The 25,605-nt window shown below is 35.5% G+C and overlaps 1 protein-coding gene across 1 annotated transcript in view; it reads left to right on the top strand.

The window, feature by feature from the left end:
* The window catches only part of ZNF804A (zinc finger protein 804A), a 347,715-nt gene that overhangs the window by 258,440 nt on the left and 63,670 nt on the right, over positions 1–25,605 (top strand). Inside the window, exon 2 of the mRNA XM_070802557.1 lies at positions 19,237–19,380. Within this exon, the coding sequence (XP_070658658.1) occupies positions 19,237–19,380 (144 nt within the window). The remainder of the gene's footprint in view (positions 1–19,236; positions 19,381–25,605) is intronic.

Raw genomic sequence — 25,605 nt, 5'->3', positions numbered from 1 at the left:
ATTATGGGGTCACAAAGAGTTGGACATGAGTGAGCGACTGAACTGAACTTAAATGATAGTTTTAAATCTTACATTATTGTCTATGATCTATTTCTAGTTTATTATTGTGTATGATATAACATAGCAGTACTGCTTCACTGATTTGCGCATGAATGTCTGGTGGTTCCATTTCTTGAAAAACCTTTTTTTTCCCCAATGAATTGTTTCTGTACTCTTGTAGAAAATCAAGATGAGGAATGTACTTATGATGAAGTATGAAATTTTGTCAAATCTTTGTTCCACATTTATTGAGATGATCTTGTGATTTTTGTCATTCATTCAATTAAAACTGATGCATTAAATTGATTGGTTTTATGATGTTAAACCAATCTTATATTGCTGAGATAAAGCCTACTTGGTCATAGTGTCCCATGCATTTTATATATTTGATTCTGTTTATTTCTACATAGTTTGTTGGGGAATTTTACATCTCTATTCCTAAGAAACATTGAGTTAACTTCAGTTCAGTTCAGTCAGTCAGTCATGTCTGACTCTTTGCGACCCCATGAACCGCAGCATACCAGGCCTCCCTGTCCATCACCAACTCCTGAAGTCCACCCAAACCCATAACGTCCATAATGTCCATAATGTCCATTATAGTCCACCCATGTCCATTGAGTCAGTGATGCCATCCAACCATCTCATCCTCTGTTATCCCCTTCTCCTCCTGCCTTCAATCTTTCCCAGCATCAGGGTCTTTTCAAATGAGTTAGCTCTTCGCATCAGGTGGCCAAAGTATTGGAGTTTCAGCTTCAACATCAGTCCTTCCAATGAACACCCAGGACTGATCTCCTTTAGGATGGATTGGTTGGATCTCCTTGTAGTCAAAGGGACTCTCAAGAGTCTTCTCCAACAACAAAGTTCAACAGCATCAATTCTTCGGTCCTCAGCTTTCTTTATAGTCCAACTCTCACATCCATACATGACCACTGGAAAAACCACAGCCTTGACTAGGCGGACCTTTGTTGGCCAATGTCTCTGCTTTTTAACAAGCTGTCTAGGTTAGGATGTATTTTTCTTTGATGTCTTTCTCTGCCATGGGGTCAGAGTAATACTGGCCTCATGAAGTAAGTTGGGAAATTTTCATTTCTATTTTCTGGAAGAATTTGTGAAGTGGTGTAACTACATCAATGTCGTATAGCCTTCACCAGTGAAACCATCTGGGTCTGAGTTTTTCTTTGCTTATTGTTTGAAAATTACTAATTAATCTCTTTATGTTTTACATATATTCAAATTTTCTATTTATTCTTGAATAAGGTGCAGCAGTTTGTGTCATCACAAGATTTTTTTTTTTCATTTCAACAATGTTACCTAATATACTGGCAATTTTGTTTGTTGTATGAGTTTATGAGTTTATAAGTTTTGATGTTTCTATAAACTTGGTAGTGATGTCTTCTCTTTCATTCCTGATTTAGTGATGTCTTCTCTTTAATTCCTCTCCATTGTCTTTGTAAATCTAGCTAAACATTTGCCAATTTCTTTTTTTTTTTTCCAAAGAACCACTTTTGGGGGATTTTGTTTATGATTTATCTATTTTCTATTCACTTAATTCTGCATTAATCTCTACTGTTTCCTCATAACTGTCTTGTTTAACATTTTTCTTCCTTACAAACTCTTGTTTTAGAAAACATAACAGTTTGTAATTATTTTCTTCTTGCAATTTTGAGCTTATTTTCTTCTTTTTCATTCATTCAGCCTCATTAGATTGTAAGCTCCATAAAGACAAGGACCATGTGTAACTTTTTCTCTATTTTTTTTTTTTTTTTATCATTTCAGTGAGGGGGAAATTCAGAATACTAAGGCACAGACTGGCCTAAAAGATTTCATCACCCTTTTCTTATGACAAATGTAATACTAGGCAGTATTTGTTAATTAATCTGCTTCTCTGATGGTTTGTGGCCTCAAGATCTCATTTCTACTTGGCAAGTAAAAGCTGGCAAAAAGAATGTTACCTATGCCTTGCAGTTGAGCTCCCACAGTCAAAATGGGGAGAAGTTCAGAGTCTTCCATTACACAGGTCAAAAACTGTGTTTTTGATAACACAGTCGTATCTCTCTTAACTCACTGGGGACATTCTTGGGTAAGTGTCCTATTTTTCTAAGATGGAGACCTAGCAATAAGCTAGCAGAATTTCTTAAAAAAAAATTAAAAAAAAATACTTTATCAAGAAATTTTCAGGCATTTCATACCTTATTTCTGCTTTATAACTATTTTCTCTTTTTTAAAACTTCTTTATAACTATTATGTAGTTTATTGCCTGGATAAAAAGTCATCATTTTCTTGTTTACTTTTCTTGTAAGTTGACAAGAGGCAAAGTGTATTGGTTCTCTCTGCTTCACTTTAAGAGGAAAAGTTATTACTTGTGGTTTTTGGAATATTGAAGGGTGCTGTTGAGGAGGAGACCTCATAGTATAGGCATTTAGTAAATACTTGTTTAATGGATAAATAACTGAGAACCGTTTAGAACTCTGTAACAAGAAACAAATAATAACCTTTGCAAAATCCTTTTACATGTCTAGATTTATGTTTTTCTCTTTATAATAAAGAGATTGGGTCATGTAATAGTCATATCACAATGATTTGCTGTCAAAAATTGCTTTTAGTGATTTCCCTTCTAATTTAAAAACATAAAACTGTAAAATCATGCTGTACTGAGAACAACACATGAATAATATTTTAAAATGATACATTGATATAAAAGGAAGATAGAACTTAAGCATATGAGCTATCCATTCATTCTGCAGAAAAGATTGAGTGCAACTGAACCCAAAGCAGAGGAAGCAGTTAGCTCCACTCTGTTACTTTCCTTTCCTTTGAACTATAATTATTATGAAACATTTTCTGTCAGTTGGCAACAGAATCAAATTAAACCTGAAACCATCATGAAAAAATTATTTTATATAATATGTATGTATGTATGTGTGCATGTGTGTGTGTGTGTATATATATATAATTATCTTAAGGATACATATGCATTTTAAAAATTACCTTGAAGAAAGAAGTGTTGAGAGTTATATTACCCACCCAGGTAGTTGTAATCATTTCTTTTTGCCGGTTTAAAACTTCTGAAGTTTTCCCTTTGTCTATAGGACAAAGATCTATATTATCAAGACATACAGCCCTTCCAAACCTTAGAGCAGGGTTGTCCCCAATTTTGTTTTCTGAGTATATCTTCACAAACTCTCTGGCAACTCTGAACAACTTGCTGTTTCCAGAAAACTCCAGGAATTTTCAACTCCATGTCATAATTCCTACTGTTCCTTCTGACAAATGTTCTCTTTCTGAGTTGGAGTCTCTTCTTCATTCTTTAGAATTCTGTTTAAAGCCATCTCCTCTTCATTCTTCCCTTATTTTCTTTCCTTGTTGAGTTAAGTAAGTGATTTCTCTCTCACTTGTGGTCTAATCGCAGTTGTGCCCCAGCATTATAGCCATCTCTTTGGACTGTCTCCTACCCTACTAGTTTGCTGAGGAGAGAACAATTTGGTTTTATGTTTCCATTCCACACCTTCTTTTGCTCTCACACATAGCAGGTACCCGAGGATTTTTTTGGTATTAAATTGAATTGCATACCTTCAGGCTTACATATTAATGATCAGGGCTTCAAAGCTGAGATAACCAGGTGTGGTTTTAAATATTAATGCTGCGACCCAGTACCTCTGAAATTTGGAAGAGCTGCTTAATCTCTGGGCCTCCTTCCCCTTATCTATAAATTAAGATTAAGAATATCAATCTTGTAGAATTTTCATGAAGAATAATTCAGAAATGCCTAGCATGGCTCTTAGCACCCTGTAGCTGTTCTTTACAATGGAATTGTTTAGTAACAGTGAAATATCTCCTAAGGAAAAGAGAACAAAGCTAGACAATGATTGACAGTGTGGCAGAGCCTGTACTTCCTGGGATGCCTATTACTGAACACAAGGAGCTTCTTAACCAAAAGTAGCCACCCAGGCCTGAAATCCACCCATGTTCACGAAGCTTGGAGAGTTGCTTGTGCACACGTACAGTTACAGACACTGGGAGTGACTCATGGCCATCGGGATGCAGAGTCAGTACTTTAGAGAGAAAAGTAATGTGGAGTTGATTGATAGTGGGACTTCATGATTAAAACCAGTGACTGTGTACATTAAATCTATAGAACTATTAGATGGAGTCCTCAAAGTAAGATTTGATAAACTCATTGTTTATAAATTGTTTAGGTATAAATATATGATAGAATTGTATTATTAAAATCAATGTGACTTTTGATCTTAGAATCGAACAGTTTTTTACCTATAGGTTTTGTAACACAGGCTCTCACCATCTCTTGCTTGAGCAATTGTAAAAGTGTGTTACCAAGCTTCCCTATTCCCAATTTCTCTTCTTAATTATCATGAGTAACCCAAACAGCTGCCTGGTCCTTCCTGTGCCACAGACTTTGTGGTCACACTTTTACTTACTCTCCATGCTTTTTCTTTTAAGCGCTCTGCCTAGTGCTTTAAACCCTGTTAATAATACCCTGCTTTTGTTCCCTGACCTCATCAAGTTTGTTCAAACCTCTGTGACTATGTACATTGTATCTCGTTTTCTGGGAACCTATTCAGACATTTCTTTTCTTGGATAATTGCTACTGCTTCTTTACAGCTCAGTTCACTTGTCACCTTCCCCAGAAGCCTCACTTGACCCTAAAGTACTCCAAAGGGTCTCATGAAATCTTTACCATAGCACTTAATGTTACCAGGTTGACACCATCTCTTTATGTGGCCCTCTAGCTCACTAGCTCTTGTATTCCTCTACTCCAGGAACCCTGTTTATCCTTCTTCATAAGCAAAGAATCCATCTAGCATACTGCTTGGTCAACAATAGGTCACGCACAGAACTGGGTACTTGTGTGTCACGAGTAGTATAGCTTCTGAGGTAACATACCTAATTTAGTCTCCAAATTATAACATATTTTCCAGCCTTGTGGAAATTTTCCAGTTGCTCAGTAGTGTCTAACACTTTGTAACCCTTTGGACTGTAGCTCGCAAGGCTCCTCTGTCTATGGAATTATCGAGGCAAGAATACTGGAGTGTGTTACCATTTCCTCCTCCAAGGGGTCTTCTTGACTCAGGGAATGAACCCATGTCTCCTGTGTCTCCTGCATTGCAGGCAGATTCTTTACCACTGAGCCAGCAGTGCTTCCATTTCCAGCCTTAGTTTGACTTATTTTAATACTTTTTATAGTTACATCAGAAATGATAGTTTATTTTCTTTTAGAAATAGTTTTCACATTTCATATTTACTATCATTCTCATATTTTTTTCAGACTTTTATGGTTTTCCAGTCTGATAGTCTTGATGTTTAAAAAGAGAAGGTTAAAATTGTTTGTGGCACATACTGATATAATAAAAGATACAATCTTCTTAGTGATTTGTTCCTAAACACAGAGAGAGACAGACAGAGCAAAGTTGTTAGCAGTTCTCTACAGAAAGATTTAAATGCTGTAGATTAGAAAAAAAAAGACAAAAATAGTCTGAAGAAAAATATTATGTACTTTTCATGCTGAATTTATTTGTAAATACTTAATTGTACTTAAATGTCATCTCTGTGTTAAAAAAAAAAAGCTGTAGATGAAAGCTCAGATCATATTTTACAAGGTATGAAAACATTTCTACACTTCCTACGTGCTTGGAACATCGGACTCTGCTCTAACCCACAGCATTGGAGGCCTCCACAGTGGTTTTGATCATGACAGGAGTTATTACCCTTAGTATGATCACTAGGGCCTTTGGGAACCTGCCTGGGGAAGAACAGCAGGAAAAAGCTGGTCACACGGCTCAGTGGGCAGAGGAGCCCTGGCAGCAGACATTTCTGGAGGCAGGACTTCGTAAAGGAGAAAAAGAGCATGCCTGGGCACATAGGAGTTTCTCTCTGGGGAGTATTTGCAGGGAGGGACTCAGGCTACTGAAACAGCAGGTAGGAGTTTAAAACAAAAATGCTTTTTTATTGTTGTCCTTATGATCCCAATTTTAGCTCTAAAGCACAGTCATTTGGACAATCATGAATTGTGCTGTGTTTTTGTTTTTATAGCTCATTGTCATCAGCTTCTATCATTATAATACAACAGTGAAGCCAAGCTTCCTACGTACAGATTTCCTATGTACTGATTTTGCCACCCACTAACTATCTGACCTAGGGCAGGTTCTTAAATTCTCTGTGTCCCTGTGCCTTTATCTGTGAGTTGACAATAATAAGAGGACCGACCACATTAAGTTGTGAGAATTACATGATGTGAAATACATGAAGTATCCTGAAATGAGGCTGGCATGCAGTATGTACTATAGAAATATTCAGTTATGAGTATTGTCATTACTTATTCTGAAGATATCTCCAGAAAGTTTCTTTTTTTTTGGTAATAGAATTTTTCTTCCAGTTCCAGAATATATAGGTTCATTTCCTCATCAAATATAATTTAGAACATTTTCATATTTTTTCTCTTTGCCTTACTCAAATCTTTTGTCGTAGCATGAGTATGAACCCTATAGATATCTTTATCAAATTACAGCCATAAATAGCAGCCTGGGATTTTTAAAATAAAAAGCAGGGATATCATCTCAATGGTAGAAAATTTTCAATATTAACTAGCGAGTTCACTATTTATTCTTAAAATGCACTTGTATTATGTTTTCTAGAAATTGAATATATCAAAAACTTTGTTTGCATAGTATTTCCCTTATATTAGAAAACTAGAGTATAAATTTTATCCAGTGATGTGATCAAGTCACCTGGTTATGGTTTCATGTAGGTTACATGGTCACTTCCTTCCCCATTCCTTACATTGTTCAGAGCCTCAATCACTGAAGAATCATATCTTGCTCATTTTATTATTCAAACTAGCATTCTCATAGTTTTAAGTATATATGTTCACTAAGTAATCCTAGTAGTATTAAATGTTTTACATCATCATATGTTTAAATTTTAACTAAATTTATATTTTAACAAAATATACTTTCTTTTTAAAATTTTAATGTCTTTAAAAATCTGTATCTCTCATGTATCTTTTTTGCTGGGTTAATTCTTTAGGCCACTATTTATTTCTCCTAAAAGAAAACAATGTCAGGCATGGAAAGAAAGTTCATGGGTAGCTCAGCAAGAGTAAACAAAATGTCAGACTCCCCATCACATTGTATAGGATTGTGGGCCAATTATTCTTTCCTTCTAGTTTTGTTTTCATCATATGTAAAATGGGGCTAATAATTTACGTGTAGTGCTCTTTTGAGGTAGTCAATATGTGTTAATGTTCTTACCTTCTTCATTGTGTCTTCTCCACCCAAATTTTAGTTCTAAGTTTTTCAAGTTAAAATGCTGTTCTTTGCAAAATGTCCCTTTTCTTTTGGATACCTGAAACATACGATTATTTTCAAACGGGCTTTCCCTGCTGTGCTAACAATATATCAAACACACAGAATATCACTCCCATTTGGAGTTCAAGACAAAGCAGAATTAACCGCAGGGGCAGAGCCTGCAGGCACTAATGGGAGGGACAGCAGGTCTCCATGTATTATTCCTCTTATTATGGAAGCTATGGTTGCATTATGATCTTCGCAAGGCATCTGGGGAACTCCTCCGATGTGACACCTACAGTGTCATGCTTGCTTTTGGGGAAAATATTTTCTAAAAATGCATAAGGCTAAAAGTTTCGAGAACTATTATTTTACCTTATTTTCTTCTCAGCAAGACAATTTCATTTTGTAGCCAGGAAATGAAAAGAAAAGGGGGAAAAGGAGAGAAAACTGTTTGACTTTAGGAAGAAGTAGAACTAGTCTAAAATTAATTAACAATTCACCTTTCCTTCCAAAAATCTGCAGTTTATACATATCTGTATGCAATATACACATACACTCTCAGGTGCTCTTATCTCCTCTTTTCCATGTGGCCATCTTTTAAAGTAATACATACATTAACAAATATGCAAAACTTCTTAGATCTTCTATTCTCAAAATGCAGTATGAGAAAATACACAAATTTCTCATCTAATCCAAAAGAATTAATCTTGGCCTCTAATTAGCCTTGTTGAATGTTGTCGTGAACCCTTCCAGTTCAAGTTATTAGAGGGAAAATAGATATCTGTATTGCTATTATAAGCTTCAGAGCACTTGGAATTTTAAAATGTTTATTATTTCCTTTTAATTTTATTATTATGTAATAAAATCATATTTCTGACCTTTTTGATCTATTGTATAATGCTATGTTTAAAGTAGCTAACAATGAAAATAGAATAAACTGTTGTATAAGAAAACATTATTGGATGAAATTATGTCTAAGTAACAGAAAATATTAAATAACTAAGAAGGCAATGGTACCCTACTCCAGTACTCTTGCCTAGAAAATCCCATGGATGGAGGAGCCTGATAGGCTGCAGTCCATGGGGTCGCTAAGAGTCGGACACGACTGAAATGACTTAGCAGCAATATCTAGCTTTAGGGAATCTAGATTGCAATCTTACAAATTATCCTTCAGAAAATTATAGTATAAGAAGCATTGAATTTTGCACAGGTACTTAGATAGCAAGAGTTATAAGTATTAATTATATTAGAAAAATAATATGTGTATTTTGGGTATTTCAAACATATTTTTTCCATCTACTCAAATAGTACACACCACCAAAATCATGATTCAAGTCTATAAACAATAAATGATATGTACAACCTCCAAAAATATAGTTAGTTTATTCACTTATTTATTAAACAACCTTTTTTAATATCTATTTGTTCTAGTCATTCTTTAGGCATTGGGGATATAGCAATAAACAGACTATAAGTACCTTGCTTTCACAGAATGTATAATAGTGAGAAATTACAACAGATATTTCATGTAATTATAAGTAGTGAGTATATACATATATGTGTGTGTGTGTGTGTGTTTCTATTTGCATCAGATCAGATCAGATCAGTCGCTCAGTCGTGTCTCACTCTTTGCGACCCCATGAATTGCAGCACACCAGGCCTCCCTGTCCATCACCAACTCCCGGAGTTCACTGAGACTCACATCCATCGAGTCAGTGTAACATGTGTTTATAATATAGGTACAGTGTTTTCTGTATATAGTGTCAGGTGTAAATGCCCTCCGAAAACTGCCATGGGCCAATACTTAAGGGGATTTGTTGGATAAATAGCTTTGGTCCCTGACCCTATAAATACAAAACTCCTAGGTTTTTGCTCTCCACTAGGGTCCAGGGTGCATTGGAGAAAGAAATGGCAACCCACTCCAGTGTTCTTGCCTGGAGAATCCCAGGGACGGGGTAGCCTGGTGGGCTGCCGTCTATGGGGTCGCACAGAGTCGGACATGACTGAAGCGACTTAGCAGCAGCAGCAGCAGGGTCCAGGGTTTCCAACATGAACAAGCTTCATTTGCCCTTGTAGCAACTTCCTTCATAACAGTCTTTACTTTTATCCTGGGTCTTTAGAGCAGATTTCTTGTACATGATAGTTAGCCTGTTTTTTATGCAGTTTTTTCTTTTAATTGATGTAATTAAAGTGAGTTTTTTATGCAATTGATGTAATAACTACCATGTTTGTCTTTGTTTTCTATTTGTTAAATTTATTCTTTGTTTCTCTCTCTTTTGGCCTTTTTTTCTGCCTTCTCAAGTTTTAATTAAGCAATTAAACAATGTATATTATTCAATTTTATCTCTTCCCTTAGTTTAATACCTTTTTAGTGGTCTGTCTGGAGTTTATAACATGCGTTCTTACTAATCTAAGTCCAGTGTCACATAACACTCTACCATTTCACAGGCAGTGCAGGTGCCCTTTAGGAGACTCTTCCTTTACCCCAGTGCTTTCTTTTTTTTTTATTAAGGTTTATTGGAATATAGCTGCTTTACAATGTTGTGTTAGTACCTATTGTACAGAAAAATGAGTCAGCTCTATGTATACATGTATCCCCTCTTTTTTGGATTTCCTTCCCACTTTGGTCACCACAGATCACTGAGTGCCTTGTTCTATACAGTAGGCTTCCCCAATGACTGCAATGCAGGATTTGATCCCCGGATCTGGAAGATCCCCTAGAGGAGGAATTGGCAACCCACTCCAGTATTCTTGCCTGAAAAATCCTATGGACAGAGGAGCCTGGTGGGCTACAGTCCAAAGGGTTGCAAAGAGTCAGACCTGACTGAGCAACTGAGCACACACTTTCCTTTCTGACATTGCTGTGACTCATTTTGCTTACTTATATGTTGTAACTACCCAATTCATTGATGGTATTGTTGTTTTAAACAAAGTTAACTTTTTAAATGTTTGGATATATCTATTTTACATTAATTTGTTCCTTCTCCAACTTTTCCTATATTCTTTTCTTCTTGAAGAAAAAAAGAATTACTTACAGGCAAGATCTATTGATGATGATTTGGTTAGTATATCTGATAGAGGCTGAATCTGAAGATTTTCTCTTTGTCTTTCTGTTGTATAAATATGATATGTGTAGGTGTTTGTCGTTGTACTATTTATATCCTTTTAATGTTCTCTGAGCTTCCTAGGTCTGTTATTTGGCATCTCTATTAATAAGGAAACTTTTCAGCCAATTTTCTTCAAATATTTCTTCCACTGCATTCTCTTTTCTCCTTCTGGTATTTAAAAAAAAGTTAATTATACCTTGTGATATTATCCCATATTTCTTATACATTCCTGTGTTCTGGCTTCTTCTTTCTTTCCTTCCTCCTTAAATTTTAGTTTGTTTAAGATTTTGTTGGCACATCTTCAATTTCATTTTCCTCAGCTGTACCATGTCTATTGATGAGTCCCCTGAAAGTATTCATTTCAATTAGAATTTTTTTTTAATTCTTGCATTTTTAAAAAATTCCTTCTTGGAATTTCCATTTCTTTGTTTACATAACCTGTTTACTCTTGCATGTACCCTGTCTCTCCCATGCTGTTAATATAGCCTTCAGTCTCCAATGCCAAATGGTGTTCTATAACTGTTCTCTTTCTGAATAAACTTTCTCATCCTAAATTTAAAGCTAAAGATAAAAGAAGGAAAGAACTGAATAAAGTGTTCCTCTTATAGAAGGATGATAAGGGAAGTCATCTTTGAGGAAAGAACATTTTAGCAGAGATCAGCAAGAAGTGAATGAGTATTTCATGCAAGCACCTGGTATGAGAACATTCAAGGAAAAATAAATGATAAGTCCAAGTGTCAAAGTGATTGTATAATTAAAGTTTCAAAAACCTTAAGGAAATAAGAGTAGGTAAAGCAAAGTACCTACATCCATGAAATTAAAAGATGCTTGCTGCCTGGAAGAAAAGCTATGACCAAACTAGACAGCATATGATAAAGCAGAGACATTACTTTGCCAACAAAGGTCCATCTAGTCAAAGCTATGGTTTTCCCAGTAGTCATATAGGGATGTGAGAGTTGGACTATAAAGAAAGCTGAGCGCCAAAGAATTGATGCTTTTGAACTGTGGTGTTGGAGAAGACTCTTGAGAGTCCCTTGGACTGCAAGGAGATCCAACCAGTCAATCTTAAAGGAAATCAGTCCTGAATATTCATTGGAAGGACTGATGATGAAGCTGACACTCTTATACTTTGGCCACCTGATGCGAAGAACTGACTCATTTGAAAAGACCCTGATGCTGAGAAAGATTGAGGGCAGGAGGAGAAGGGGAAGGAAGGTGGAAGGAGAAGGGGATGACAAAGGATGAGATGGTTGGATGGCATCTCTGACTCGATGGACATGAGTATGAGCAAGCTGCAGGACTTGGTGATTGACAGGGAAGCCTGGTGTGCTGAAGTCCATGGGTCACAAAGAGTCGGACACGCCTGAATGACTGAACTGAAGTGAACTGAAAGCAAAGTAAAAGAGAATGATAGAAATTGATGACAAAGACGTAGTACAAGTAACAGGTGGAGGAGGACGTGTGGGTCATTATAAAAGCATTTATTCTAATAATGATGATGGGCTATTAGGGAATTTTGAGCTGAAATATGGTATCATCTTATTTTATTCTAGAAAACGTGTCTTGTCAGAAAGACACTCATAGAAAATACCAGAAAACTGATAGTCTTCTCCCAGTTCATCTTAAAATCAAACCCAAGACAAAGGCTTCTATGCAACCAGTTATTTATTTTTTATTTGAACTTTTTATTTTATATTGGAGTATAGCCAATTAGCTGTGTTCTGATAGTTTCAGTGAAGAGCAAAGGGACTCAGTCATACACACACACACACACACACACACACACACACACATATATATATATATATATATATGTATATGTATGTATTCTCCTGAGAGTTGGACTATAAAGATAGCTGAGCACTGAAGAATTGATGCTTTTGAACTGTCATGTTGGAGAAGACTCTTGAGAGTCCCTTGGACTGCAAAAATATCCAACCAGTCCCTCCTAAAGGAAATCAGTCCTGATTATTCATTGGAAGGACTGATGCTGAAGCTGAAACTCCAATACTTTGGCCAGCTGATGCGAAGAACTGACTCCTTTGAAAGGACCCTGATGCTTGGAAAGATTGAGGGCAGGAGGAGAAGGGGATATGACAAAGGATGAGATAGTTGGATGGCATCACCAACTCAATGGACATGAGTTTGGGTAAACTCCGGGAGTTGGTGACGGACAGGGAGGCCTGGCATGCTGCAGTCCATGGGGTTGCAAAGAGTCAGACATGATTGAGTGACTGAACTAAACTGAACTGAACTGATTCTCCCGTAAACCCTCCCCCCATCCAGGCTATCATGTAACATTGAGCAGAGTTCCCTGTGGTATACAGTAAGCTCTTCTTGGTTATCCATTTCGAATATAGCAGTGTATACACGTCGATCTCCAACTTCTTAAGTCCCCTTTCCCCCTATCCTTCTCCCCTGAGACAAGTACTTATTTACTTGGGACATGAGCCCAGGAAGCAGAAATGAAGTTCCACAGAAATAGAAAAGGTAAGAAAAGCTAATATAAGGATATAGTTACTGTTTGTCACTAGTACAAGTAACTGGTGCTCCTTCCCACTGGGAATCTCTGTGGAATCTTAGAAATGTGTCTCAAAATTATCTGTCTGGTAGGTAAAAGGGGAAATAGTTTATCCTTGAGTTCTTACTGTCCATGAAGGTCAAGGGTGGACCTGTATGGTGTTAACTGCTCAACATTCCTGGGTTGCATATTTGTTAGTGCTAAGAAGGAATATGCAAGCTCCTATATCATGAGTCAGAGAAGCCACTGAATGGGATGTGATGCCTCAACGCAGCCTGGGGACAACTGCAGCCACGTGGTACTACAGAAGGCTGCTGGAGACTGTTTCAGAACCTGTCACTTTGATACTAACTGGGACAAGAGATATGGCCCAGAAGATGTGCAGTATTTTACAGAATGTGTAGACTATGGATTTTCTGATGAAATGCCTTCTATCAAATATCCTCTTAAACTAGAACAGTTTTGTGACCTCTTCCTTGGTTAATATTTTCATTACAATCAAATTTTAGCAAAGACTTTTTCTCTCTTTAGAGAACCTATAGTGAAATTTATGCTGGGTATAAATCACAAGGATACTTTTATTCTTGATAGGAGCAATAAGAGAGATAGAGACAGAGAAGAGAGATTTTTCCAAAGTATTTAAGTGTTAATTACATACAAATATTTTTTAGTATTGAAAATAATTATATACTGACAGTGCCTGATCTATTTATACCTTCACAACTTTAGCTACTTTAAATAGAGCATTCCTGGCAGAAATCTTGGATGTAATATATGATCACAACTATTATTTAGCAATGATAATTTATATATTATTTGCTGTTAGCTCTAAAGATGTCCCCCAAATGACTGGATACTGAAAGCCCAAACATGAACATGGCTACTTTAATAACATTGTATCTCTTAGTGCTGCTTGTTTTTGTCGTATTTGTTTTTTATACACATGTTAATTAAAAAGGACAGTTCTGGTATTCCTTATTATTATTTGTCAAGTGTCTGCTAGTGCTGGGCTCTGTTATAAGCTCTGGAGATATCACAGTCAACAAAGCAGGAGTGAATCCCTGCTCTCCTGGAGCTCATGTTCCTCAGGGAAGGTTACTGATGGCATTGAGTTATGATTGACTCTTGCTGCTGCTGCTGCTGCTAAGTCGCTTCAGTCCTGTCCGACTCTGTGCAACCCCATAGACGGCAGCCCACCAGGCTCCCCCATCCCTAGGATTCTCCAGGCAAGAATAGTGGAGTGGGTAGCCATTTCCTTCTCCAGTGCATGAAAGTGAAAAGTCAAAGTGAAGTCGCTCAGTTGTATCCAATTCCTAGAAACCCCATGGACTGCAGCCTACCAGTCCATGGGATTTTCCAGGCAAGAGTACCGGAGTGGGTTGCCATTGCCTTCTCCAACGGTTGACTCTCAAGAGGGGCTGAATAGCATTTGACGCCATGTGTTATGCTGAAGCCAACATAAGTTGCATCATTTTGGAAAAGAGAGGTTTTCCCTTCAAAGTCCTACTGGGTGCTATAGGAGAAGGTAATGGCACCCCACTCCAGTACTCTTGCCTGGAAAATCCCATGGACAGAGGAGCCTGGTAGGCTGCAGCCTATGGGGTTGCTAAGAGTCGGACACGACTGAGCAACTTCACTTTCACTTTTCACTTTCATGCATTGGAGAAGGAAATGTCAACCCACTCCAGTGTTCTTGCCTGGAGAATCCCAGGGATGGTGGAGCCTGGTGGTCTGCCGTCTGTGGGGTCGCACCGAGTCGAACACGACTGAAGCGACTTAGCAGCAGCAGCATAGAATAGATGGAATGACCCTGCAACCCTAGATAAACTGTTAACTTGTATCAATTTGCTATTCTGCAAAAACTCTTGCCCTGCAGAATTGCTATGGTTGCATGTGAAAAGATTATTGACTTTGTAACTTGGGGATAAGGCTGAGCACTGAAGAATTGATGCTTTTGAATTGTGGTGTTGGAGAAGACTCTTGAGGGTCCCTTGGACTGCAAGGAGATCCAACCAGTCCATTCTGAAGGAGATCAGCCCTGGGATTTCTTTGGAAGGAATGATGCTGAAGCTGAAACTCCAGTACTTTGGCCAACTCATGTGAAGAGTTGACTCATTGGAAAAGACTCTGATACTGGGAAGGATTGGGGGCAGGAGGAGAAAGGGACAACAGAGGATGAGATGGCTGGATGGCATCACTGACTCAATGGACGTGAGTCTGAGTGAACTCCAGGAGTTGGTGATGGACAGGGAGGCCTGGCGTGCTGCCATTCATGGGGTCGCAAAGAGTCGGACACGACTGAGCGACTGATCTGATCTGATCCCTGAAAATAAGGATTCAACTTTTACTGTTTTTAGGTATATGTAAACTGTGTTCGGAGAAGGCAATGGCACCCGACTCCAGTACTCTTGCCTGGAGAGTCCCATGGATGGGACTGGTGGGCTGCAGTCCATAGGGTCGCTGAGGGTCGAACATGACTGAGTGACTTCACTTTCACTTTTTACTTTCATGCATTGGAGAAGGAAATGGCAACCCACTCCAGTGTTCTTGCCTGGAGAATCCCAGGGACAGGGGAGCCTGGTGGGCTGCAGTCTATACACAGAGTCGGACACGACTGAAGTGACTTAGCAGCAGCAGCAAACTTTGAAGAGTTTGTATGACTTAATAGCTACAAGAATTCATCCTTTCTTCACTTTCTACCATCGTACTTAGTGGGGCATTGGGAAATGTGTACATTATTGAACAGAATGTGTTTGCCAGATAGAGGGGAGAGTTTGCGTTTGAGGAGGAAATATGAGCAGCTGTGTTACTCTTTCATTTTATTCAATGCATTTCTTAACTTATGCAAGGAGGTAGCTGTGTTGAATGTGCTTTATGATACTATGATACTTTATGATACATACTATGCTTTATGATACCAGTCAAGGCCTCTTTCGATACCATCCGCACTGGAGAAGGAGAGGGGTCATGGGCACTGGGCATGTCAACCTAATGAGGGCTGATTTTCTCTACATACATACTTAAATTTTTTTTCTAGATACTAGAAGCCTTGTTCTCCATGCTGCTTCTCCCCATTTGCACACACAGCAGCTACCCTTTCCTCATCTTCCAGGATCCATCAGTTTACACACATTTTTAAAAATGTATAATCAATGAAAGTACATATGACTCTTTTCCCTTATGACACATTCAATAACCAGTCGTTCTATTCTACTGATTTTTTATAAGACACAGCCCTGACTTCTTCCAGCAGTTTATATCAAGTTGAAAGTTCTAGCCTAAAAATATTTCTTACTGTGAAACCATTTGCAACCTTAACTGCAGCTATGCCATGCTGCTTTTAACATCTTCTAGGAAGATATAGAGAGAAAGCAAGAGAACAAACACATGCCAAAATATTAACAATTATTTTATTAAAGAGAAGGTCTTATAAAATTTATTGTCATCTTCTTGTAATGTTTCTATAGTTCTGAATGTTTTACAAAATGTAAGGTATAATCAAAAAAAAAATCTGAAAACTAAAATACCATGAAGAATAAAACAAAGAGTGGCAGCGCCTATAGCATGAAAGAGACTGAGAATCATATCAGATGAAGGTAATGTATGGGCCTTATTTGAATCTTGTTTTGAACAACTTTTTTAAAATATTAGATAATTGCAGTTATGTGAACAAACTGACAGGCTATTTGATGATAGTAAGAATTGAATGTAGTTTTTTTGGTTTTTTTTTAGATCTGATATTGGTTTTCTGATTTTTAAAAAAAAAATCTTCTATTTTAGAAATACACACTGAAAGATTAACAGGTAACATAATATGAATTTAGGACTGTCTTTAAAAATTATCTGAGGCAGGGGAAAGGATATGAGGTAGGAGTGGATAAAATGAAACAAGGTTGGCCCTAAGTTAAAGATAATTGTTGAAGCCAAGTGATGGGTATGTGGGAGCTCTTATATTGTTCTCTCTACTTTATTTTCTGCTTAAAAGTTTAAACATAATGAAGTGTTATGGATCAAATTATTTGTGCTCAAATATTAGCTGCACATTTATTTATTATATATCATTAAGCTAGATATTTAACTTTCCTTTGCTTTGGTACTCTCACCTGTAAAATGAGGAAATGTCTAGAATGCATGTTTTTATCATTTTGATCATGATTGAATGAGTTAATATATGAATGAGTTAATATATACAAACCCTAATCAGCAACTGATCCTAAAAAAGTACTGAATAAATCTTGACTATTATTTTTAGATTTGTTTTCCTCTTTCAAATCTAGGCTAAGGCTTATACTTTTGAAGAATGCAATTTAGCCTAAGAATCTCGGTTTGCTTTACTCAAAAATTTCCCACATTTGAGGAAAGAAAAATTAGGAAAAATTATTGCTTCTCTGGAAAAAGATCAGTCTTAGGAAGGAAAAAACAACACCATAATAAGAAATAACCAAAAATTTAGAGAGAGGAAGTCGCTTAACTGTAATTATAATTAATAAGGAAATTCAACTAGTTTGCAAATAAATTGCTGTTCAAAAATATTGTTTTGAAAGTTAATTCTGCTTTGAACCAGACTGTTGCCATTATAATATTAATGCAACTCATATTGATTAAAATTTTATCTCTTCTTTGCACACTTTTGCCATGAAATCATGGTACTTAATTTTTGTTTCATTTAAATTGGATGATCTACAAAGTATTATTTCGAAGATTTTGTAAAAATTCAGTAAGCAGTTTAGATCTGTATGAGTCATTTTCATCATTTTAAACTAACTTTTTAAAAAAACATATTGGATGCAAGCAAAAAGAAGAATGGGGAATATGCCTGAAATCTGCTGCAAAATGGTAAATTATTCAAATTGACAACTCATATATGAACAATTTGAGTAATTTTTGCAATTTATTACCTCTTTCTGTGAAGTTGATAAAATTAATCAAACATAATGACAAATCACTGTCTTTAAAGTAAGAAAGAGGACTATGTACATACAGATTATGCAGATGTATTATGCATTGCTACAAGACATACTACAAGTTTTACCAAGAATGATGGTGAACACTATGAAATGATGCATATACAAATATATAGCAAAATAAGGTAACAAACATATTAATCACTCATGAAATTACAGTTAGTAAATCACTTTCAAATTTTTTCGAATTTAAATATTCAAACTATGAGTTTTTCTAGCCTGTATATTTAGTGAGAGGATTACTGCCATTGACATAGAAAAGATTCGGTCGTTTCTTCTCCACATTCTAGTGCCTGAGGGAGTGTAGCACATAAGAGGCTTGAATGTATAGTTGTTTTGAATTTAAATAAATTGAACATGAGACAATCTGTAAATTAGAAACAAATATATTCTATGGTAGGGACTGAAATGTAGGTCTTTATATCAGTACTTCAGTGAAAGGCCTGGACAGTGTTTCAAGCATTCAGTGTTTATTCATGTCTGACATCATTAACATTTAAGGAAGCATGAAATAGCAATTAAATTTAGATTTAAGGAAACCTAAGTGCTACACACATTTTCCTGTTTTATGCTTTGTAAATGAAAGCTAATGATAACTCACTGCATTTTTCATATTTTCAGGAGTTTGATTGTATAGTGATATTTATTTACTATCAGCATGATGAAAGCAATCTGTTTATACAGTTTAATTCTTTTCAGTTTAGGTAAATAGCTTGCAGGAATGAATTTCATTTTCCAAAGACTAGTGAATTTTAAAAGTGCAACCTAAACAGATGTGGGTCAAGATGAAAACATTAGTCAAATGAAATCTACTTGGGATGAATAAATTGCTGTACAGATATTTTGGGGAAGCAAACAAAAATACCAAGCTTGAATATTTGCACACCAATATGGAGGACATATTTAGATGTTCATAATTTAGAAGTTTTATGTTAACTAAACATAGACAGTGTAGCTAGAAATTGACAGTTGAATTAACAGTTGTATGAGTTTCATATTTCTTCTGTGCTAACATAGCATAGGAACTTGTTCAAGCAAGGGCTTCTATTTCTTCTGTGATTTTTTTTTCTTCTCCATATTTCTATATTCTTTCCATTATTTATTTTGATCTCTTCTGTTAATCTTTAATTTTCCTTAACTGATAATTTCTTCTAATTTGCTTTGCTTGCATTGGCTTTATATATCTCTTTGTCTGTGATATTATTTTTAATTCCAATGACTATACTAAGCTGTCAACTGTCAGAAGGAAGGAACCTTAGAGGAAAACTAATGGCTTCCTTCTTCAAAATTTTATTTTTCAGGATTATGCTGAGAAGGAGAACACCATAGCCAAAGCGCTGGAAGATCTGAAGGCCAATTTTTACTGTGAACTCTGTGACAAGCAGTACTACAAGCATCAGGAATTTGATAATCATATTAATTCATATGACCACGCTCACAAGCAGGTAAGAAAGAGGTGTGAAAAAACCTCTAATATTTCTGAACTTTTGTAATAATTGTAATTATGTAGACTGTATGAATATATTATATTTATCTTGCTATGCAATTTTTAAAGATGCCAGTCTGGGGTGATAATTTAATGACTTATATAAAAGACATTAAAAAAAAAAACCCACCAAAAGTCAAGTCTGAAATAAATAACCACTATCAAGAAATGCTATTCAGTTGCCTTTTAGTGATTGACAGCAGTTTGAAAATTGTATTCTTCAGGTGGTGATCCTTTAAATAATTTAAAATTTATTAATTTCTAAATATGTCAATCAACTAAAGACATTTATCAAATATAAATGATTTATTTATAATTCTTTAGAGAAGGCATTTCTCATTTAAGCTACCATTAACAAATGAAAGAAGTTTCGCTATGGTTAAAAATAATCTAGGGTTACTAGTTAAATAAATACATAATAAGTATATGATTTAGTTTATTTTAATACTATTCCATTTCTCTACTTTTTAATGGAAGGAACATAAATTTTATGACTTAAGTTTAAAAAACAAAGTACAGAATACCATTAACAATGTGAAATGAAACAATATTACCAAAAATGAATAAAAGCAACAACAGGGTGAGGGAAGCCAATTTTGACTGGGGGAGCACATTGATAGTGTATATCAGGGGTGGTGGCTGCAGACTTGGCTCTGCCCTTGGGCATTCTGCTTCCAGAAATGGCTCTGAGTCTCCTGTAAAATCAGATTCAGGTTCTCCATGCAGGGGTGTTTTAATCATTTCCCTATTGATAGAAAATCAAAGGTTATTTTTTGTTGTTGTTATTTTTTCAACACTCTATGTATAAAGTTCAGTTTAAAATAGATAGTGACATCAGAAATGACATTCATAATATAGATTCTGTTTTCCTCATATGCTTTACCTCTATCAATGCAATAGCATATGCTGTTTAGCTTACTTGATATGATACAGTGGGCTTAGTTATCAACTTAAAAATACTTTCCTTTTTAGCTATCACTCACAAATATCATCCAAATGTCATTTTGGTATTAATAAAAAGTACATTTTGACCCTTGAATTTGCACTAACTTTCCATTAACATTTACTGTAAATGTGAAAAGGGTAGGGAGAAATGATCACATAAAGTGCTTATGGACCAATGACATGTATTTTCTATTGTTGTCACTTCTTTCATTTCTCATACCAACAAATCTGTCCTTGGGGAAACTATTGCACGGAGAACATTAGCCTCTATTTACATCTGTCACTAATTAATGCAGACTAAACTTAATGAGCTGTCCCTGTCTTTCTTTCCCTGGTAGTAGATCCACTGGCACACTAGTTAAGGAAAAGGTTTTGATGGAAATATCATTCCTCTTATATAAAAATGCATACATATAAGTATATAATTGCTTGATTTGAACATTAAAATCCATCAGCAAATGGCATGGATTTCATTCTACTGTAACTTGCATTTGTTTTATAAAAAGGTTCTGGAACATGGTTCCTGATGTGGTAAATTGAAGGCAGTTATTCCTCTGATTTTTCCTAATATCTTTCTGTATTCCTTACAAGAGTACAAAGTTAGAATGTTATATTATTATCAGGGTATTGAAATGTGTTTACAAATTCTTTTTGGCTTCATTCATGAATTAACATTTGATGTTAGCAATTAAGAGCAAACCTGTGTATATTTCATGGTTTAAACTAGGTATTTCAGAATGTATGTGTTTATGTATACATGTATTTTAAGAATATCTTACCGACTATGTATTAAATCCTTTACCAAAGAATACTTCATTCAGCCACAGGTTGTCTGGAAAATCAAATTCACTTAGATTATCAAGAGGACCTTTCTATCTCCATATTCTTAATGAAGTTAAGATACTATACACTGTACACAGATAAGGGAATTCAGGATAAACCTGGTTTGTTCTTTTGATGGTCGGGTCACTTGATACTTCTCAGGGACATAAGGCTCTAGAGACAGACTATCTAAATGACCATGAATTCTGGCAGATAGCAGAAACTTAACTGGTTGATTTAACATTAGGTTATGTAACAGTAGCAGAAAATACTTAAAATCTATATGATGATCATATCCCTTCCCCATATGATAGTGGTACATGTTTGAGACAATCTTCCTAGACAATGCACTCTCTTTTCTGAACAGAGACCTCATCCCATCACAGCTAGCTCTGTTTTTACCACAGGATTCCCAAACCTTGGCCACTTCAAATTGAGTAGAGGGGGAACAACATTTAGGGATGAGCAATTCAGATTCTTTTTTTCTCTTGAAAACTGAAATCAAGATAAAACAAAACAAAAAATCTTTCTATTCTTTGATTATGACTGGACCTCACACTTGAAAAATGTAATCCTGTGCTATGGCTAAATGCATTAAAAAGTTGAGAAAACAGGTTTGCTTAAAGAAAGAACAAAACAAGCACACGGAAAATGAGATCTGTGTGGCCATGTGACAATTGAAGGAAACTTGGTATGGAAATAGCAGTTTTGATTTTGAAAGGCATTCAGAAAAAAAAAAAAAAAAACAGTCTTTACAGTAACTTATATGCAGATCCTTTCCTTCGATTCAGAGAGATACTTCAGCTTGCTATTAATAAATGAACTTAAAAGGAAACCCTAAAACCAAACCCTAGCTTAATACTTACTATTAATTGTGACCTAAAAAGCAAAAAAAAAAAAAAACTCTTAGTAAAATATTTACCTGTCTCAGTGGCAGAGCAACATTTTTTATCTCCTGCTGTAGAAAACACTCACATAAGAAATATTTATGTTCAAGGTCCATGTAACTTAACTTTCAGGTAAGAAAACCTACACGTGACTAGGACACTTCTTCAATGGAATTAGAAACAGACAAAGAGACCTCACATGTGATACATTCTCTTCCTCCAGAGATGTTTCTGCAGGGCCACCTGATGCAGGATGAAAGGTAGAATGAGTTCTAGCCCTGCTACTCACTGCCTTGGGTAAAATAAACAAAGCCTCAGTTAACTCGATTGTTCATTCTTAGGAAGAATAAATGAGAGAATCACATGAACACACTTTTCAAAGTGTAAAAGAATAGTAAACATTAAATTAGTTTTTATTATACGACTTACCAAAATTTCATTTCCCCTAAAATGTTTGTTGGAGAAGACTCTCGAGAGTCCCTTGGACTGCAAGGAGATCCAACCAATCCATTCTAAAGGACGTCAGCCCTGGGTGTTCTTTGGAAGGAATGATGCTGAAGCTGAAACTCCAGTACTTTGGCCACCTCATGCGAAGAGTTGATTCATTGGAAAAGACTCATGCTGGGAGGGATTGGGGGCAGGAGGAAGAGGGGACGACAGAGAATGAGATGGATGGATGACATCACCGACTCGATGGACGTGAGTCTGAGTGAACTCCAGGAGTTGGTGATGGACAGGGAGGCCTGGAGTGCTGAGATTCATGGGGTCGCAAAGAGTCGGACACGACTGAGCAACTGAACTGAATTAAACTGAAAATGTTTGAGACACTGATAGTTCGCCTTTGAGACTTTTCTTTATATAGGCTTCCCCAAGGATCTATTTTTACTTCATAAAGGTTAATAGAGTTTGAAACATAGGCAGACAATCTTGACCTCAGAGCTGTTTTGCCTGCCTCACGTATATTGATTTGCAAATTAATGTTATGGCAGGATGTTTTGCATTAGAATTCTAAGCTTCATAGAAAAATCTGTTTGTCTCATCCACATAATCTTTGGATAACTTTCAGGATTATTCTTGTGCTCTTACCACTAAGACTCACTAACAGGGAGTTAGAGAAAGGAAGAGGCACGGGTGTATGGAGATGATCACAGTAGCTCACGAATTAGAGTTCATTTTTGAAATATTTTCTCTTTACCTTAAAACTTGAAAGCCTTTGGATTGTTACCCTTTAATGGCAAGGATTGTTTCCCTTATATATTTATTCTTCACAGCATCTATTGCAGCATTTGGTACAGTTTACACACTGAATCAATGCTTCCCATATAAATAAATGTAAAAAAGGCTCAACTCAAATTCCTTTTGAGGTTTTGTACTAAACCACAGCTTTGAGGTAGGTAAGAGTTTCAAAAGAATAAAATTACTTATTTATAGATTTATACTTAGGTGAAACTAATTGTAAGGAGTATGTTATATAGGAGGATGAAGTGACTTGTAAATTGGATGAGTATTTTGAACTCTTCCTCATTTATGAGTATTTTTCCTTTATAAAAGTAATGTTGCTGATTATAATATAGCAACAACTTAAATAGCATATATTGTATATATTCTCTAAAGTTTTCCTATATTTAAAGCTTTTTTACTATCAATGTATTTTGGATTTGTATTGTATTTTTTTTATGTGAAAAAATTATCAAAAGCAAGTAATACTTTTAGAACCACCTCAGAGGTTTCACTTTCAATAGGATAACACAAAATGCTTCAACGGACTCTTGTACCCTTGTACATGAAACAAATAGATCCTCTACGTTATAAAATTTTTATTGAATTGCTGAGTTTCTAGGAAAGATGGTGCCTCTAAAAAGTTATTCCACCACCACAGGGTGGGGGATTGCTGAAGGGGAAGCTACTGGCTGAAACCTGGGCATATAGTAATAATAACCTACAAAAGGTGAAACTCAGTGAAGAGAAACTCCCACTATGAACTCTGCACTCTGGAAATGAACCACAGACAGCAGTTGGTAAACTTTGAGACTTCTGAATGAAAATGAATACTTCCCATAGTTCTTGATTGAAACATATAAAACCCTTGAAAAAAAGCAAATTTAAAATAGACTGTCCACTGAATACGATTATAAAATCAGGGATCATAATCAAACATCAGAAACTCTAATCAAAACCTCAAATTTTTAATACTGAACTTTACAGACTGATTGTACAATTTATATGTAAGAATGAATACAATCCTAAAAAATCAACTAAAAGTGGGAAGATTTGTCTTGGATACCAAGATTATATACATCTCTATTGGTACAGAGATGGAAAGATTGATTAATGGAACAGAATCTAAAGCTGTGATACAAAAATCCATTTATGTTTGGAAATTTGCTAAATAACAAAGGCAGGAAGAACTGGAGGTTAAAAATATGTACTTTTCAAAAAATAGTATGTGATGATTTATTATATTTCCTTAAAAAAGAGATTGATTCCTTCTTCACATAACAAGCAAAATCAATGTCAGTGAATTAAAGAGTTAAAATACAAATAAAAACTAAAAATTTAGAAGTGTTGAAAATATTTTTATGATTTCAGAGCAGTATACAATTATATATTAAATAAGACATTGAAAGCACAAAATTTATAGAAAAGATTGATAAGTTTAACTACACTGAAATATTTTATTATAAGAAATTTTCAGTAAAGAAATTGGGAAAATATATTTGTAATACATATACTAATAAAAACTTGGCATTCAAATCTTATTAAAAATATGAATGCAAAAGAAAAATGAAAACAACCCAGAGAAAACTGGACCAAAATAAGGGGGAAATTTGCAAAAAAAGAAAAGCTTAAGGCCACAAATATATTACAAGTTGTTCAACATGAGGAATAATTTTGCACCCACCAAATTTGATAAAGTAAGTTTAATGATATCAAGTAATAATGATGTATATCAATGGAAAATCTTATACATCATTTGTGCAAGTGTGAATTGACTTGGCTGCTCAGGAAAACAATCTTTCAAATTTGTATTAACATAGTGAAACAAAAAAGCCTTTTATTAATAACAATAATAATATAAGTGGACTACAAAATTTGTAAAAAAATTGTGATATATTCATGCAATGCAAAATTATTCTGCAGCACAAATTAACTAACTATAGTAAATAAAACATGAAACAAACTTATAAATGTAATATTGGTTGAACAAAACAGTGTGAAAGACTACACACTTTTTATTTTATTCAGAGAAAAAGCAAAACTTGCTGTCATTATTTTTAAGATTTTAACTGTGATTTATTCCTCTTTGGGAAATGGAAAATGGTGACTATGAAACTCAGGATGGTGGTTCCTTTAAAGAGTATAAGGATTCCAAAGGATTCAGTTTAGTTCAGTTGCTCAGTCATGTCTGACTCTTTGAGACTCCATGAACCACAGCATACCAGGCCTCCCTGTCTATCACCAACTCCCGGAGTCCACCCAAACCCATGTCCATTGAGTCGGTGATGCCATCCAACCATCTTATCCTCTGT

The sequence above is a fragment of the Bos indicus genome, chromosome 2 (assembly GCF_029378745.1).
Source record: "Bos indicus isolate NIAB-ARS_2022 breed Sahiwal x Tharparkar chromosome 2, NIAB-ARS_B.indTharparkar_mat_pri_1.0, whole genome shotgun sequence".
NCBI classification, from domain to species: domain Eukaryota; kingdom Metazoa; phylum Chordata; class Mammalia; order Artiodactyla; family Bovidae; genus Bos; species Bos indicus.
This window is presented reverse-complemented; position numbering and strand designations above follow the sequence as displayed.